At 47.6% G+C, this 19,007-nt stretch overlaps 1 protein-coding gene across 6 annotated transcripts in view; it reads right to left on the minus strand.

Moving 5' to 3' along the window:
• Positions 1-1,449: 1,449 nt before the first annotated feature.
• Positions 1,450-19,007, minus strand: part of LOC138801358 (dynein axonemal assembly factor 8-like) — a 78,914-nt gene continuing 61,356 nt past the window's right edge. For 4 of the 6 annotated variants that reach the window (XM_069984092.1, XM_069984090.1, XM_069984089.1 and 1 more), the window contains exons 28-31: positions 14,925-15,136; positions 12,845-12,930; positions 2,204-2,267; positions 1,451-1,920 (exon numbers count right to left, since the gene is read on the minus strand). In XM_069984092.1, coding sequence (XP_069840193.1) covers positions 1,843-1,920; positions 2,204-2,267; positions 12,845-12,930; positions 14,925-15,136 — 440 coding nt within the window. In that variant the 3' untranslated portion in view covers positions 1,451-1,842. Of the gene's footprint in view, positions 1,921-2,203; positions 2,268-12,844; positions 12,931-14,924; positions 15,137-19,007 lie in introns of all 6 variants that reach the window. The other 2 variants (XM_069984093.1, XM_069984094.1) reach the window with 1 other exon arrangement.

Raw genomic sequence — 19,007 nt, forward strand, 5'->3', positions numbered from 1 at the left:
CACAGTTTGACATCTGTGCTCTAGAGCCTAAATGGGGAATCTGAGACCCCCCAGCTGGTGCAAAACTACAATTCTCATCATGCCTGGACATTGGCTGTCTAGGCCTAAAGGGCATTGTAGTTTTGCAAAAATATTCCAGCTCCTGCTTTCTCTTTAAGTGGCTTTTTGACCTCAATAGGAGCAGTATACGGATTAAAGAGCGCAACCTAAAGGAGAAAGTTGCAATTCTCAGAATAGAATACTGAGAGTTCTTAGGAAAGCAACTGAGCTTTATTACTGAGTATATTACAGACTGTGGCTGCAGTAACAGGGGTCACTGTGTCATACTGTGTGGATCACGCTAAGCAGCAGCTAAGGTCAGTGAATGGGGCCATGTTGTGATCCATAAGTGACTGTCTTTCCCGGATGGATTTCTTTCCACTTTTAGGCATCAGTGTTATACCTGTGGCAGGGCGATCTTGGGTTGCACAACCCCCATTGCAAAGTTGCCATGTAGCCCTAAATACTGTGACTTCCAAACTGGAATGTCTTAGAGCAGTGTTCCCCACTCTGTGGCTCTCTGGTTGATCCAAAACTACAACCCCACTCATGCTCGGACAGGGCATGCTGAGAGTTGTATATTTGTAACAGTCAGAGAGCCATAGTTTTTTTTTTGCTCAGATATTGCCTTAATAAAGTTGTATTGCTCTTATATATATACTCTTGTTTATTTAACCACTTCCATTGAGTGGCAGCAGTAAGGAGCGACACGACCCCCTCTGCTGCCACCAACATTCATGTCGGGGACTGCAGGGTTATCTAAGCCTTGCAGTTCTGATCACCTGCTCTGATCAGGTGCTACAGTACAGCCCTATAAAGCAGGGTCCCCTTCTCCCCTTGTGTACTGTATATTCTTATATGCATTTCCCGACAAGAATGTTGGTGGCAGCAGAATGGCCTGTGTCACCCCTTACTTCCGTCACTCAAAGTGACTCTGTACAAACAATCTGCCCCCTCCAAACCACTTCCAAGATCTGTCCTGGGGTCCATTCGGCAGGTGATGCAGTTATTGTCCTAAAAAACAACTTTTACTTTTTAAAGCCCTTTGTTAAATTGGCGTGGCCTAGAGTGTCTGTGCTCTAGGCCTGCACCACCTCTCCTTGCCCCCTCCTCGCCCTCTTTATCATTAGGAATGCCCCTGGCAGGATTTCTCGTAATCATCACTTGTCTGAACACTGCACATGTGCTGGATAGTTAAGGCACCTGTCCAGTGTTTAGACAAGTGATGAATAGGAGAAATCCTGCCCAGGGAAGTTCCTAATGATGAAGAGGGCGGGGAAGAAGGACAGAGAGGCGGTGCAGGCCTAGGGCATAGACACTCTAGGCCACGCCAATTTGACACAGGGCTGCAAGATTAAAAGTTGTTTTTTAGGACAATAACTGCATCACCTGCTGAACAGACCCCAGGACAGATCTTGGGTTAAAAGGTATGTGTTTTGTTGTTTTTTTTTTTTGGGGGGGGGGGGTTAGATTGTGGGTACAGAGTCGTCTTAACGGAAGTGGTGAAATAAAAAAAAAGTATTTATTTGAATTACTTTATATTAAGTTATATAACTAATTAAAGTAATGTATAAGCAAAATGAAAAATCTCTAGAGTTCCCCTTTAACTTCTATAAGTTCATAGAGCAGCTGAGTCTCCTCTTCGGAGAACAAGTCTTGTTTCATCCCCTATAGAGGGAACAGGCAAGATGAAGTTCAAAGGGTTAAGTTCTATAAGAATATCCCCTTTAAGGCTCTCAGGGTGACATTGAGCCTCGTCATTGAGGCCCGATGAAGGAATCTGTGAAATTGCAGCTCCTCTTCTCAGGAGACTTGAGGCACGATTCGGTGAATGCTGTCAGGGGTCAGTGAATCAAAAAAGCAGCTGATCATCCCAACGGCCTAAAGGGGAAAGAGAAAATAGGAGGATGGGAGGCATGAGGATGGGACAGAGAGCGTACAGGGAAATGATGGAGAATATAATCCAGCGTCAGCACATCCTCCTCTTATCTCACAAGTCCCAAAGGCCCCAGAAAGAATGTAATTCACTTCTGCTAAATGAAATCAACAATATAAATGCAATTCTCCACCACCTCCTCCCCGGCATCTGGTTTGTGTACGTTGTGTATGTGTCATCACATTATCAGACAATGCTGCCTTCTGGGGACGTGTATACAGGACGTACCTGCCGCTGGCTCTCAGGGCTCAGGATGAACGCTGTACGCTTCTGCTCTTTCTGCAGATTGTGGCTGCAACAAGGAAAATATAGGATTAAACATAATAACTAAAGACAAAGCTATAACGGGCAGTATATAAACATAGATAGGTGACTACTGTTATATGGTCAAGACAAACAACTTCCCTCTCTGTGATGGCAAATACGATTCCTCATATAATAATAAATCCCTTCATTTACTTAATGACTTCTTACCCCCAAATAAATAGTCTAAAGTTTTTGTGTCTCCCTTCTCTGCAATCTGCTGTCCACTGCCTGTTGTTAGGGAAAATCTGTCTCTACAAATTACTAGAAGAAAGCACAGGAATTGGGTGCGGGGCTTAGCATATGCTATGTGCTGGATAGAGAGAGCCTGAGCAAAATTGAATTTTCTACCTGCAAGCTATTGTCTGCCTGCTGAAGATGATTCACACTGTTCCTTAAAGGTAAATCAAGGCTTCTATCTCATTTTCACTACGCATAAAGCTCTGGACAGCTGCCCCTTGTGTAAATACAAAGGTACCTACTGCTGAATAGCAACAGAGGTATGCTTTTTCTTTTAAATCAACAGGTGTCAAAAAGTTATATAGTTTGTTAATCTACTTCTATTTAAAATTCTTAAGTGCGCCCAGAACTTATCAGCTGCTGTATGTCCTGCAGGAAGTGGTGTGCTCTTTCCAGTCTGACACAGTGCTCTCTGCTGCCACCTCTGTCTGTGACAGGAACTGTCCAGAGCAGGAGAGGTTTTCTTTGGGAATTTGTAGACAGACAGGAGTATCCATTTAAGAAGTCGTAGGAGGTAGGTAATCCTAAATTGTAGCTGCCATAGAAGATAGAAGTCCCATATAGTAGCTGTCTATTTTAAAGGGTGCCCTAATATGAAGGAGTGATAGAAGGTAGGTGTCCTAGATGGTAGCTGCATATTCTACGGAATATATTTGAAGACAGGCATCATAAAAGTGGCAAAGTGACCTAAACAGAAGGGGGAAATGATGGGAGAGGCCATTGAAGGTAAGTATACACTCAAGACTCTTGAGAAAGGAGGGGGGATCCTCCGAAACATGTCGAGGTGTTTTGTCTCCCATCAGCTTCAGTAGTTTGTGACGTCACACTACCCAGCAAAAGACTTTTACAGTGCAAGTGTTGCACACGCTACCGGCTGGAGCGCGTCCCTTGTAAAGAGGATATTTCAATTGGAGCAAACAGACTGCAACTCTCTTCAACAATCACTACACCGCCTGGAGTGAGGATTGCTAGCTTCTTTTCCCACTATCCCAAAGGGGATACAGGCAGTGGATTACCTGACAAACCTCAACCTGGATAGAACATCTACCTGGAGGTTAGTACTGGTTATACGGCCATAGTGTAGGGCTTTTTCAACAGTCTATTCCACATTCTATATATCTCATGTGCGGAACAGGTACAATTACTTTGTTTTTTGCTGGTACTACTATTGGGATATTCAGGTGATCCCATCTGTCAGCGCTCGAGTACACACCCACCTGTTTTCACTCTAGGTTTATGCCCTTACTGCCTTTACTGCCCTTCAGCTGCTTATAAATGTTTGTTTCATCAGTTTTACACGTTATTCAGAATAATAAATCATTATTTTTGGGGTGTGGAACCAATTGTCTGCATATCAATGATTTCTTATGGGAAAATTTGCTTTGGTTTAAGAGTGGATTTGGATTACAAGCACGGTCCTGGAAGGAAATATGCTCGTAATCCAAGGCACCGCTGTATCTTCAATAGTTCTCCTAAGAGCTGAACACATTACAAAGTGAGTTAACCCAAAGCCTGATGATGATGTGGACCTCTGAGACCAGGCCTTGTATGTAAGGGTCCTATTCCATGGGCCAATGATAGATCTGCGCTCGTTTATTGGGCCTATTACACGGCCCGATAATCATTTAGCGAGGGCTGCAGGGACATCGTTACCGATGTCCTTGCAGCCCTTGTTTAAACACCATACATTACCTACACATGTTGCAGGTCTTCTCCTGCGCTCCTTCTTCCTCCCGTTCCCAAGCGCAGGAGCAGCTTCAGTGCGGCCTGTCTGAGCTGACAGACCACTCAGCCAATTACTGGCCACGGCGGTCCTGGCCAGTGATTGGCTGAGCGGTCTGTCAGCTAAGACATGCTGCACTGAAGCTGCTGCTGCGCGGGGCCGGGAGGAAGGAGGAGTGCAGGAGAAGCCCTGCAACATGTTTAGATAAAGCATGGTGCTTGTGAGATCGTCAGTCGCCCGCTCCACATCGCTATTCCACGCAGTGATGTGCCGTTGGTGCCCGATGATTTTAGGCTTGAACCTAAATAAACGATCAGCCAATAACAAGATCATCAGCTGATCAGTGTCTCTATTCCACGGAGCGATAATCGGCCGAATCGAGCAGATTTGCCGATTATCACTCCGTAGAATAGGCCCCTAAGGACTAGACGAGCACCGTGTTACTGGACCTCCACTTCATCACTTATATCCTATATACAAACCAACCTGTATTCTCAGTGTGGTCAGGTTTCTGAACAGTAAGTAAAAACAATCCGGGCCCTAAACACCCGCCGAATAACTTGCTGAAGAAGAGGTTTTCATGGAGGTAACCGGAACACTGTGCTGCCAAGCAAAATCCCTTTGCTGGGGTTTTGCATGATTTCAATAGTCTGTTTTAAACTCCGTCTGGCCTAGTTTTCTTGTGCAGCTGGCTATAACTCACGGTTCTGAGGATAGCGGTGCTGGAACATCAGAGATAAGAGCTAAGAGAGCCGAGGGGGGGGGGGGCATCTCAGACGCTCCTGTCACCCCCTCCCTCCTTCTGAGAGAGAGGAAGAAATCAACACAGCTCCCCGCTGGGACTGACACAGCCTCCTGTCACACAGGCTGCTCCCTGCTGCCTCCTGAAGCAGAAGCCTATGGCGTTGTCACATACACACGTGTGTGCCGGTATACAGATATGTATGAGTGCACATGGCTGCTGCCCCAGGGACAGGCCTGGGGACAAAAATGATGCTGGCCCCATATTGTTGGGCACTAGGGACCCAAACTGGTTCATCTTGATCTAAGAAACCAAGTGTTGACATATACACCAATCAGCCATAATATTAAAACCAGATGATGTGATTAACATTGATTATGTGGTGACACATCTTAGCTGACAGTGCGCTCAGCCAATCACTGGCCGGGACCGCCGCCGCCAGTGATTGGCTGAGCGGTCTGTCAGCTCAGACAGGCCGCTCCGAAGCTTCTGCTGCACACAGGACCGGGAGGAAGAAGGAGAGCAGGAGAAGACCTGCAACATGTTTAGGTAATGTATGGTGTTTAAACAAGGGCTGCAAGGACATCGGTAACAATTAAACGGGCCATGTAATAGGACCCTAAAGAGTGGTCCGACCTCACAGAAGATCAACTGTAAAGCAAACTGCTGAAAGAGTTCCCACTGACTATGTTAGGAAGGAGTCAGATCCCACAGGACATGGCAGCTTGCTGGGTATGGGGCGGTGTAGCTGCAGATCAGTCAGAGCTCATACTGATCCCTGTCCACCAAAAGTGGTCACAGTGGACACATGACTGATCATGTTAGATCTTATCTAGAGAAGAGATGGCACCGGGATGGATTATGGATTATTGTTTGTGTCCTGGCATCATGTGGATGTTACTGTGACATCGACTACCTAACCATTGTACACACCAAGTCCCTCCATCATGGCAGCAGGACCTCGAAATGGCAGCGGATAATGCCCCGGGGCCATGGTGCAAACATTGTTCAACATTGGCCAAGATCTGATGGATCATCTATGGCAGTGATTTTCAACCAGTGTGCCGCGACACATGGTCGGGTGTGCCGCGGGGAAAGTTCCCCAAACTATGGTGCCCCTGCAGATCGCCCCGCTGCTGCTGTCCGCCTCACCTACTGGCCGTCTGTAGCACCCGGACATGCTCTTCCTACTATCCAATCAGCGGAGACCGGGAGCGTGGTGCGCTGCGGCGGGCCGTGATGCACGCATCCAATCAACCCGGTCTCCGCTGATTGGAGGAGCACGTCCGGGCGCTATGGGCGGCCAGTAGGTGAGGCGGACAGCAGCGGCGACCATCTCGGAGGAGGTGAGGAGGAAGGGGGGGAGAGAAACAGGATCAAACAATGGGGGAGAGAAACCTGGGGATGGGGGAGAGAAGCATGGGGGAGAAACAGGGGGGGGGGAGACAGGGAGAGAAGCATGGGGGAGAGAAACCTGGGGATAGGGGAGAGAAACATGGGGATGGGGGAGAACAGGGAAGAGAAGCAGGGGGGAGAGAAACATAGGGATGGGGGAGAGAAGCAGGGGGGGAGAGAAGTTTGGTGGAGTGAAGCAGGGGGAGAGAAGTATGGTGGAGAGAAGCACAGGAGAGAAGCATGGGGGAGAGAAGCATGGGGAGAGAAGTATGGTGGAGAGAAGCACAGGAGAGAAGCATGGGGGAGAGAAGCACAGGAGAGAAGCATGGGGGAGAGAAGCACAGGAGAGAAGCAGAGGGGAGAAGTATGGTGGAGAGAAGCACAGGAGAGAAGTAGGGGGGAGAAGTATGGTGGAGAGAAGCAGGGGGGAGAGAAGTATGGTGGAGAGAAGCACAGGAGAGAAGCAGGGGGGAGAGAAGTATGGTGGAGAGAAGCACAGGAGAGAAGCAGGGGGGAGAAGTATGGTGGAGAGAAGCACAGGAGAGGAGTAGGGGGAGAAGTATGGTGGAGAGAAGCACAGGAGAGAAGTAGGGGGGAGAAGTATGGTGGAGAGAAGCAGGGGGGAGAGAAGTATGGTGGAGAGAAGCACAGGAGAGAAGCAGGGGGGAGAGAAGTATGGTGGAGAGAAGCACAGGAGAGAAGCAGGGGGGAGAAGTATGGTGGAGAGAAGCACAGGAGAGAAGCAGGGGGGAGAAGTATGGTGGAGAGAAGCACAGGAGAGAAGCAGGGGGGAGAGAAGTATGGTGGAGAGAAGCACAGGAGAGAAGCAGGGGGGAGAAGTATGGTGGAGAGAAGGACAGGAGAGGAGTAGGGGGAGAAGTATGGTGGAGAGAAGCACAGGAGAGAAGTAGGGGGGAGAAGTATGGTGGAGAGAAGCACAGGAGAGAAGTAGGGGGGAGAAGTATGGTGGAGAGAAGCATAGGAGAGAAACATGGGGGAGAGAAGCACAGAAGAGAAGCACAGGGGGGAGAAGTATGGTGGAGAGAAGCACAGGAGAAAAGCACAGGGGGGAGAAGAAAACAGGCCCAGGTTTCACAATGAGTGAGTATAAATACATTTAGAATCTATATTATTAACTATATGTATAATATGTACTGTTTTAGTGTCATTTTGTGCCATTTTGGTTGGTGGTGTGCCCCGGGATTTTTTAAGTATAAAAAGTGTGCCGCGGCTCAAAAAAGGTTGAAAATCACTGATCTATGGGATCTGCTGTACCATCCATGGAGGCCGCAACTCACACCTTACAGGATTTAAAGGGGTTATCCGGCCTCATAACTTGATGTCTTATTTTCATAACTCCTGACGCCCCTCCCGATTAGCTGTAGGACCTGAAGTCCTCACACCAGGGATGAAGACTCAACAAGGTTCACCTCAGCTGCTACCAGCAATCTCTGTAGTATTAGTAGTGACAGGCATTACCACAATGTTCTCTACACTTACAGCTTCTTGAAGAGGTGACCTGAGGAGACATCCTGCCCACCACTAAGGCGGCACTACTGCCCAAGGAGACAATAACAAGGTGCCAAATACCGCACGTAGTCTATGATCAGTAAAGATCAGTCAGTGAACCCAAAAAGTGACAACATGAGCAATATTCTTAGGGATTTTGTGTCTGCCTTCTTCTGGATCAACAGAGCATGAACCACTAGGATTTAACCTGACGATGCCTCAGTGATAGCCCATTGAACCATACTCAGCCTCACCTGGACACATTAGGTAACATACGGTCGGGGGGGGGGGGCCCTTGGCGACATGTTAAGGTGTCTTTCTATGGACATCTCTTAAGTCATGGAAAGCCTGACACGCCATCTAATCTGTGACAAAAGCCTTCTATAAACGGATTTTACCGAAGCGTAATCCATCAGAGGATACTGAACTGTCCCGGCTTCAATCTCCCAAATCCTCCCTTCATGTCCCCCTTCATTGCCATGCTGCAGTTTAACCCCTACCTGCGGTGGTCATAGACCATATACATACTGTTCACCCCATGGCAAGATAAAAATTTTATACTAGGGGGCGATGTATATTACATATATATTTTATTTTATAATATATTTTAGACAAAAAATTTCCATACTAGGCCGGCTTTAGTTCAATGAATGTCAATGATGCTCATCATTCCAATACAACAGGGGTAGGGAACCTTGGCTCTCCAGCTGTTGCAAAACTACAACTCCCATCATGCCTGGACAGCCAAAGCTTTAGCTGGGATGATGGGAGTTGTAGTTTTGCAACAGCTGGAGAGCCAAGGTTCCCTACCCCTACCATACACAAAGGACACAGGGGTCTACAGCAAAGATCCCATTGCCCCCCTGGCAGCATCCATCTACTGTATGGACGTGGATACAGTTGAATACTATGGCAGAGCGGGGAGCCATTGCCATTTTCTGTAGAAGGCCGCGGCAGTTGGCACAATATAATGGCTGCATCATTGATATAGATGACCAGCAAAGGCAGTGCAATGACATCATGTATCAGGGCTGCTGATGTCATACATTCTTCTCTCCATACTCCCAAAAATGTTTGTTTTCAAGCTGATCACCACATCTGGCAGTGAGAGCGAGCTGGCAGATGCACTGAAAGTCAGGCAGAGGGTACAGGCTGAAAGCCTCATCTATAACTCTGTGCCGACAAACAAGGGAGCCGGGGGGATTGTCCTACATGTGCTCAGTGCAGGCGAGGTACAGCTCCGCCACCTCAATCATCATTCTATTACTAGCAGTATATTTCTTAGCACTGCTCTCCTTATATCCTCTGTGCTGCTGGAGGACCCTGCTCTCTCCTACTATGAAACACTCAGTATGCTTGTTTGTGAATATGTTACTACCGTAGAGGGCACAGAACAACGAGGTCAGTGGTGCAATAATCTGCAGAATATACTGACCTGTGTCAAGCAGTAGAGGGTACAGAGTACAGATGAGCAAAACTTGAGCACGTTCAGGGTCACCGGAACACAGCTGTGCGCCATTTCAATACTGGTGGCTGAAGAAGTTGGATGCAGCCCTGGGGAGTCTAGAAAAACATGGCTATAGCCTATGGCCTACAGCTATATCCAGGCAGCTTTAGAAGCCTGCGGGTGCTGGCTCTTTAACTGTATGCATTCCTAATCAGGAGCACATACAGTTAAATACAGCGCTGTGTTTGAAAGGGCCAGGAGCCATTGCCGGATGCAGCATTTTACCTCCAGCCACAAGAGGCCGCTCTCCCCCCCCCCCCCCCCCCAGTGTTGCGGTACACTAGTGACATCACTTGTGTGCTCACGATGCCTGAGGACAGGGGGGGGGGAGAAGCCGAAGGAGGGCACTCCTGCAACAGGTGAGTATGTTTTTTTTCCCTCCTTCATGTTTGCAGTCAGGAGATACTGATGGCTTCCTAAAGCCTCCTGAAAGGATTCACGATTAGCGTTTCCTGACCGTAAAGACGGAAATGTAAAAGATTTAATCAGCTGGGGTTGTTCAGAGTGTTCAGACCTCCACAAGATGAGCTCTATAGACCTATAATGGAAGTCTGGGGAGTGAAGCACAAAATCAGGTGCTTCTTCCAGCTATATCGAGAGATTGGTGGGGGGCTGAACACTAAGGGGGAGATTTATCAAAGGGTGTAAAATTTAGACTGGTGCAAACTTCCCCCAGCAACCAATCACAGCTCAGCTTTCCTTTCACCAGAGCTGGAAGCTGAGCTGTGATTGGTTGCTGTGGCCAGTTTGCACCAGTCTAAATTTTACACCCTTTGATAAATCTCCCCCTAAGACCTAGACTGATCAAAAGTTCTGAAAAAAGTTTTTTTTCTAACGACAGCAATAGTTTTATTAAAGGGGTATTCCCATCTACAGTAAGTTAGTTATCCCCTGGCGATAGAATAAGGGAGAACAAGTAGAGATTCAGTCCAGCATGCTCAAGTCCAATCATTCAATTTTGAATACCGGTGTCTAAAGAAGTTGGATGCAGCCCTAGAGAGTCCTGCAAAACATGGATACAGCCATAGGCCCATGTAATGTAAAAAGCTGACTGGTCGGGGTCCGACCACTGGGACTCCTTCCAAATCCCACAAATGGAGACACAACTGTCCACAGAATGAATAGAGTGCACCCGTACCTTTCCACAGAATGAATAGAGTGCACCCGTACCTGTCCACAGAATGAATAGAGTGCACCCGTACCTGTCCACAGAATGAATAGAGTGCACCCGTACCTGTCCCCAGAATGAATAGAGTGCACCCGCACCTGTCCACAGAATGAATAGAGTGCACCTGTACCTGTCAAAAGAATGAATAGAGTGCACCCGTACCTGTCCACAGAATGAATAGAGTGCACCTGTACCTGTCAAAAGAATGAATAGAGTGCACCCGTACCTGTCCACTGAATGAATAGAGTGCACCCGTACCTGTCCACTGAATGAATAGAGTGCACCCGTACCTGTCCACTGAATGAATAGAGTGCACCCGTACCTGTCCACTGAATGAATAGAGTGCACCCGTACCTGTCCACAGAATGAATAGAGTGCACCCGTACCTGTCCACAGAATGAATAGAGTGCACCCGTACCTGTCCACAGAATGAATAGAGTGCACCCGTACCTGTCCACAGAATGAATAGAGTGCACCCGTACCTGTCCACAGAATGAATAGAGTGCACCCGTACCTGTCCACTGAATGAATAGAGTGCACCCGTACCTGTCCACAGAATGAATAGAGTGCACCCGTACCTGTCCACAGAATGAATAGAGTGCACCCATACCTGTCCACTGAATGAATAGAGTGCACCCGTACCTGTCCACTGAATGAATAGAGTGCACCCGTACCTGTCCACAGAATGAATAGAGTGCACCCGCACCTGCATAGCCACCATGCTCCGTTTATTCTCTATCAGCCAGCAAAAGTTTCAGACAATGAGTGGAGATAACAAGCTGAGATGGGAATACCCCTTTAAAAAGCCTGACTAAGCACCACCACAGCAGGCGAGTGTGATTCTCACAGTGTGTCGTCCATCTTGTCAGCCATTTGCCTTGACACTATGGAGGTTATCAGCACACAGTTTCCTCCTCATAGGTTGGGCATCCCTCGGCAGTTTTTTTTTTTTTTTTTTTTTTTTTTACAATATTTTATTGAAGTTATACATAAATACAAAGTGATAAGAACAATCATAAAATAGATAAACTATGATAAGTCAGTAGACTTATATAAAATTATATAAATAAATATAACAAATCATTAAAACAGACAAAGCAACCAATTATTGCTCTAACATACAATTGAAGTAATATTGTATCATACTATACTTTATATCAAGTACAGGTAAGTACTCCCAGGGTACCTGCAACCATTGCTTTGTGATACCAAGTTGTATTGGAAAATTGTTGCATAACAGAGTTTCTTTCTTCTGTAGACAGAACATTCACTATAAAAAGTTTCCATTTTTTCATGAAAGAAATCGTAAACTTTTCATTACTACGTAGGGTATCAATCATTTCCCAATGTAGTGTTTCTTTGAGATTATTAACCAACTCTGGTATTGTAGGGGATGTAGACTTGAGCCAATGATTTAATAGGCATTTAAGAGCTAACAATAGAGTAAGGTGAACTCCGGGAGGAATAGTCTTTGTGGCTGAGAGAGCCTCACCTCCTTCCGTCACGTCGTGGAACAAATAACAGATTGGATCAAAAGGCAAAGACGTGCCCCAAGTGTTTGTTAGAAAAGATTCTATCAATTTCCAAAATAAGTGAACATGGGGACACAGCCATACACAGTGAAAGAGATCAGCTTTAGATTTAGCACATTTAGGACAGTGTTGTAAATAACCTTCTAGGTGTTGAGTATAAGAGAGATTAAAAGCATATATTGCTTTGTTTAACAGTCGGAAGTGGAGCTCTCTCAGTTTTGTGCTAGGAGTAGCGGTGTGAACGAATTTAATTCCATTTAATAATCGTTGTTCTAATACATTACATTGTAAGTCGTCATACCATTTTTTAATTTCGGCAGTTTTATGTGAGGGAAGTCCCCCAGGCCCGGCCCGGCATCTCGTCAGGTCGTCTTGTGGGTAACCCAGACTTGCAGCGAATGATGAAAGTGAGCGGCGGCTTCCTACAGTCATAATACATAAGAATGCGCCCGCTTTGAAGTACGGGAAGCATCTAAACCCCGCTGACCTATATCTTATGCCGAGATGTTTTAAAAACGTATAGAAAAGAAAAAGTCGTCTACAGAAATATCTGAACTCTGTGACGCCAACCGGAGCTATATCAGAGCGGCTGGCGGCCGCAGGCTTCTCCGATCTGCTCCTCGCTTGGAGGTTCCATGTCCGAGCAGCCAGCGCAGATCAATGTGGCTGCAATAAATTATTCACACCATTTCCTTAGCTAATTATTCTCCAGAGTTTTTTTTCCTCTGACAGGAATCCTCTGGCGCTTACCTGGCCATTAGCGAGTGGAAACAGGTCACGGCGTTGTCCCGATGGGCGGCTACCAGCAGACAGGGGCCCGCAATCTCAGCCTTGAACTGCAAGTACAACAAATAAGTTATATCAGCTAAATAGGGATTATTAATAGCCAAAGCTGTCATTCAGGAGTTTGGGAAAGCTGGGTGATGTCTAATATGGCTGCTACAGAGGCTAGAGAAAGCCAGAATGGCATATAGGCCCAACTAGGTAACAATAGCCATCAGTGTATTATATATGAGTGTACGGCCAGAGCTGGTATACAGGAGTCTGGGAAAGCTGGGTGATAACAAGGAAGGTTTGTGGTGGCCAATTTCCTACCAGGGGACGGTAATGTATGTATCTCATCCCCCTCTGCTCTTCTGATGAGTGGGGGGAGGGGAACATTAATAAGAGCATATTCTGTACCCCCTATGGGGATGGACGCACATCACACATAGTATACAGGATATATTATACATACATATTCATCAAGGGCGATGCAAGGACACAGTATGACAGTCACCATGCGGGAGGCGGCACAGTCCATTACATGGGCCTGCTATAGTCTACAGACACAAGGCTGGCAGTGCAAGACTACGGGGGATTGGGTATGCTGGCTCTGTGCGGGGTACTGCTGCTGGCAATGTTATAGGGGTGCTGTTACTGGGGCTCTTGTGGGGGGCACTGGTACCGGCAATGATAAGGGGGGGCATTGATGGTTTTGGAAAAAGGGCCCTGTAATCACTGCATTCTAGTCACTTTTTCTAGTCGTATGGGGGCTCCGTGGTGGGCAATGTTATGCGGGCACCATGATGGGCAATGTTATGGAGGCACTGTGGTGGGCAATGTTATGTGGGCACCGTGTTGGGGCAATGTTATGGGGGCACTGTGGTGGGGCAATGTTATGGAAGCACTGTGGTGAGCAGTGTTATGGGGGTACTGTGGCGGGCGATGTTAAAGGAGCACCATGTTGGGCAATGTTATGGGGGCACTACTGTGGTGGGCTATGTCATTGTTACATTGTAGTGGGCAATGTTATGGGGACACTGGTAGTCAAAACTATGGGCCACTGTGGTGGACAATATTTTTGGGGTACTGTGTTTGGAAACATTATGGGAGCACTAAGGTAAGAAAAGTTATGGGGAATTGTGGGGTACAATGTTATGGGGACACTAATGTAGGAAATATTAGGGGGCACCATGGTGGGTAATGTTATGGTTACACTGTGGTGAACAGGTTATGGGGCACTGTGGTGGGTAATGGCATGGGGCACTGTGGTGGGCATTTTTATGGGGACACTGGTGGGCAATGTTATGGGGCACTGTGGTGGGTAATGTTATGGGGTACTGTGGTGGGCATTGTTATGGGGCACTGTGGTGGGCATTGTTATGGGGCACTGTGGTGGGCATTGTTATGGGGCACTGTGGTGGATAATGACATGGGGCACTGTGGTGGGCATTGTTATGGAGCACTGTGGTGGGCATTGTTATGGAGCACTGTGGTGTACAAGGTATGGGGCACTGTGGTGGGTAATGGTATGGAGCACTGTGTTGGGCATTGTTATTGGGCACCATGGTGGGTAATGTTAGGGGCACTGTGGTGGGCATTGTTATGGGGACACTGATGAGCAATGTTAGAAGGGCCCATGGTGGGGAATGTAATGGGGCACTGTGGTGTACAAAGCATGGGGCACTTTGGTGGGCATTGTTATTGGGAACCAAGGTGGGTAATGTAAGGGGCACTGTGGTGGGCATTGTTATGGTTACACTGTAGTGGGGAACATTACAGGTACACGGTGGATTGCAATGATGGACAATAGAGAAGGTGTCTGTGGATACTTTAATAATGCCAGATCTTTGTCAATGTCCCGGAGGTATCTGGCTGTTCTGTTACTCCTCCTGGAAGTGACGTTAGGTGATACCCTTTCCTCCTACACTCTCTGCACACAGCATCAGCTTGTCACATTTATATCTTTCCAGGAGGAATAGCAGAGGAACAATTCATCACAGAATTCCAAGTCTCCCTACTGAATATAAGAAGTGAGATGAAGTGTCCAATCTGTGGCTAGCCATACCTCAGCAGAGAGGCTATCCTGTAGGCTGTACAGCTCAGCCACAAGCTGAGCCTGGGATTGGTCAAACACTGTGAGCCGCGCCCCTGTGATGCGGAACGCTCTGCGGCTCAGCTCTTCCAGTCCTTTGATGTACGCTGGTGAGGAGCCACCTAGTGTGCGAGAGGGGAACAGCAGGCAGGTGGTCTGACACAAGGCGCTAGGGAACGGCGAGCCTGCAATACAAAAGGCGTCTCATTGTCAGGCGTGTCAGTGTCAGATACAACCCCCACTTAATGCAGCCGTGTAATAATGTAATTGTTCTAATTGCGCTGCGTCTTCCCCGATGTAATGGGATTCCTGACAATGAGACGGTGTCGCTCCACCTGCCTGTCACATGGAATTTATAAAGTGATTAGACAGCGCCGCTTCTTGATTATTATACATTAAATATTGACATGACGATATAATTATTATGTAGAAAATAACATGATGTGTGCGCCACCACCGCCGCCACCATTGGGGGAACAATAGCAGAGACATCAGATTCCACTCACAGTCATTCTGCATCAGTCTGGGCCTTACAGTCAAGGTTGTGGCTAATAGTGAGAGAAAGAGGATATAACAACACCTGTGAGGGGAGAGTAGCAGAGCTGAGTGAGCACTGCTGTGCCGCATAGTCTGTGTGTCTACTGCAAAGAAGCCTGGGTTATATCATGGCCTTCCCCTGTGTTATAGGTTATTGTACAGTCCTGACGCTAATGTAACCCCAATCACCATGCAACCGCTGTGACAGTGACCCTAACATGTGACACCCCCCATAGGCCAACCTGTAACCAACCTGCAACCACTGTGACAGCAACATCGTACAAGATGTGACCCCAACATGTGATACCCCCCCCCATAGGCCATAGTGCACCAACCTGTAACCTTATCATACTGCACCAACCTGTAACCTTATCATACTGACTGCACCAACTTGTAACTTTAACCTTATGTTACAGCACCAACCTTTAAAGGGGTGCTCCGGCGAAAATATTTTTCTTTCAAATCAACTGGTATCAGAAAAGTTATATAGATTTGTAATTATTTTCTATTTAAAAAATAGAAAAAAAATATATAAAAAAAAGATAATTACAAATCTATATAACTTTCTGACACCAGTTGATTTGAAAGAAGATTTTCACCGGATTACCCCTTTAAGCCTATGCACTCCACACCATCCTGTAACCTCTGCATACTCCCTGTCTGTGACTCCTAGTCTAGTAATCCTGCCATGTCCCTGCACACTGACCTGGCCCATTACCCCAGGACTACGTAGCATTATCCTATTTGTACAGCGGCAGGCCAGCCTATGACCTCATCTCAGCTAAGAACAGTCTGTGACTCGGGAGCACTGCGCCATTCTTGACCCGGGCACGTAGCAGCAGCCTGTACCACCTTGCACACTGCACCAGACTATTCCTCCAAGCCATTGTCTTCCACCACCATTTGTCATGTTCTGACAGTTCAATTCAGCTAAGAATCTTAAGTGAGAGGGATCTCAGCCCCCCACAGCAAGCAGCGACGCATTTCCATCAAAACATCACAAAATGTCATTTCATTTCAGAAAGTTCATCTCCTCACTGTGGAACTCAATAAGGATTTTATTATTGCTGGTTACCCCACCCCCCCTTCCAAAACAACGACTAGCCCCGAGACATAATAAAAAAACCCTGCCCTATAGACTTTCCATTGTTGTTGACACACAAACACAATTCTGCTAATCCGCTTGCTACGCGGAACCTATTTAACTTTAGCCGGGATTAGTTCACAGTGGGGAAACTCAGACGTGTCCGCAAAGCCTAGACAGCCTGGAGAGCTGGATCTGCTGGCAGGGAAGGGGTTAATGGAACGCGTGGTCCTGAAGAAGTCTGGCGGCGGAAGTGTCGGACAGCTGTGTTCCTGTGCCGAGATGCTGACACCAGCGTGCGTCATTGGCCCGCCACACGTGTGACTGTGTATGTGACTAGCATTTTCCATATGCTCAGGCTATAAGCTGCAAATCACCGACACAACCAGTACGATTAACCCCGAGTGCGACAGATCCCTGCAAGCGGATATCCAACCTACAGGTTCTGACAGAACTCATTCTCTGACTATAGCTGACTAAAAAATTTTATTGTGCGTTAAAATGACAAAAACCTGCTTTAAATATCGTCCGTCTGTGCAGAGATAGGATGGTTGTGGTTCTAGGCCTGAAGCCTGAGGCTGCACTACCAAGAGACCCAAATCGCAAAATAAAAAAATACCCCTTTAAGTTGCCTATGCGCCTTATTGGCCAAGCGTTTTCTCTCCTGTCCTCCCCATACATCTGTCACAGCAGAATGTTCATGTGTTCCCTATGGGGAAGGGTGGAGTAAGCCGCCACCAGACTGCTGTGATACTGGATTTTACCTCCAAGAACAACGAATAAGCCTTTTGCACGACTCAAAAATGATCACTGATTGTCTGTATGGCCCTTCATTTACAAAACCACTGATGGTGTAGGGGGCCGATCAGCTGATCACAAGCCTTTACACTTTCTTTGGCTGATCGTAGGATCTTTTACACTGGGCAATAAGTGGTCTATTCAGCTAATAATCACCTTATAAAATGCCCTTACTTTCACCTTAAAGGGAATCTGCCACTAGGTTTATTCCACCTTAAATGAGGGCAGCATAAACTAGTGATAAATGCTGAACAGATCGGTGTATTACTGACATCATCCTGTTCGGCTGTTCTCCTAATATGCAGGAGAATAGGATTCTTGCCACACCCCTCCCCCGCCCTCCAGTTGATGATTGACAGCTGACTGCCTATACACAGCAGGGATAGATAACTGCCAATCAGCAGCTAGTGGGTGGAATTTTCTGCTTCTCATGAATATCCAGGACTACTGAGCTCATGCACATGATGGAGAGGACTACTTATTGTCCATGTAATTCAGGAGGATATCTCTGGATCAGCTGCACAGAACAATGTTATTGATACCTCATTCTGTTCAGCTTCTTAGTCACTAGTTTATGTTACCCTTAGATAGGTCAGCAGAAACCTACTGACAGTCTTTAACTACCAATAACTAGGGTCACTACTAGCAGCTATATGTGAACATACTGATTTTTGTTCTTTATATATAGAAATCAGACGGGAACAAGTTGTTAGTGGAATTTGTCAGTAGTGCAGCCTAAGGCTTTGGGTCTATGTCAGCATGGAAGAAATATATCAAACAGCAATAGCCATGTTTGCTACAGTGTACATAGGGCGTCCATGTTTGCTCCCACTTGTCCTACCCAATGCTACAAGTTGTGGGTGTCATATATGACATGGGTGGGGAACCTGAACCCTCCAGCTGTTGCAAAACTACAATTCCCATCCAGGGGCGCCGCAATGATGAGGCGACCTGAGTCGTCTGCCTCAGGCGGCGCCACCAGCTATCTTCATGGGGGCGGCATTCAGGGCCGCTTTAACCAGAGGGCACATGGTGCACGTGCACCGGGCCCACTGGTTAAAGGGGCCCCCCCCGAGCAGGCCGGCCGTTGCTATGTGCGACCAATGCGGTCGCACAGGGCTCCGGCCACCAGCCTGTCAGGGGGGAGCGCCATGGATGGGTAATCTACTTACCCCTCCATGGCGCCCCCTGCAGGGCCCCCCCGTCCGCCGCTGCCCCCGTCCGCTGCTGCTGCGGCGCTTCAGCGCTGCAGCAGCCGCGACACTGACAGAGAGAGAGCCCTTGGCTCCCGCCCTGTCAGTCACTCTTGTGGCCGCACTTCCTGCGGTCACAAGAGGCCGCACTCTCCCTCTCGCGGCCGACGTCACTGGAGCGTCGGCGCGTGGGTGTGGGGAGTGCAGCCTCTTGTGACCGCATGAAGTGCGGCCACAGGAGGGAAGAGAAGAGGAACGCGTGGACCTAGGTGAGTAACAGTGTTTGTTTTTTTCAATGTTATATGGGAGGGGGAGCTATATACTACGGGGGGGGGGGGGGGGGGGTTTAGGGGGGGCACAGGGGGCTATATACTATGGGGGGGCACAGGGGGCTATATACTATGGGGGAGGACGGGGCTATATACTATAGGGGAGGACAGGGGG

Source organism: Dendropsophus ebraccatus, chromosome 9 (assembly GCF_027789765.1).
Source record: "Dendropsophus ebraccatus isolate aDenEbr1 chromosome 9, aDenEbr1.pat, whole genome shotgun sequence".
Taxonomy (NCBI): Eukaryota; Metazoa; Chordata; class Amphibia; order Anura; family Hylidae; genus Dendropsophus; species Dendropsophus ebraccatus.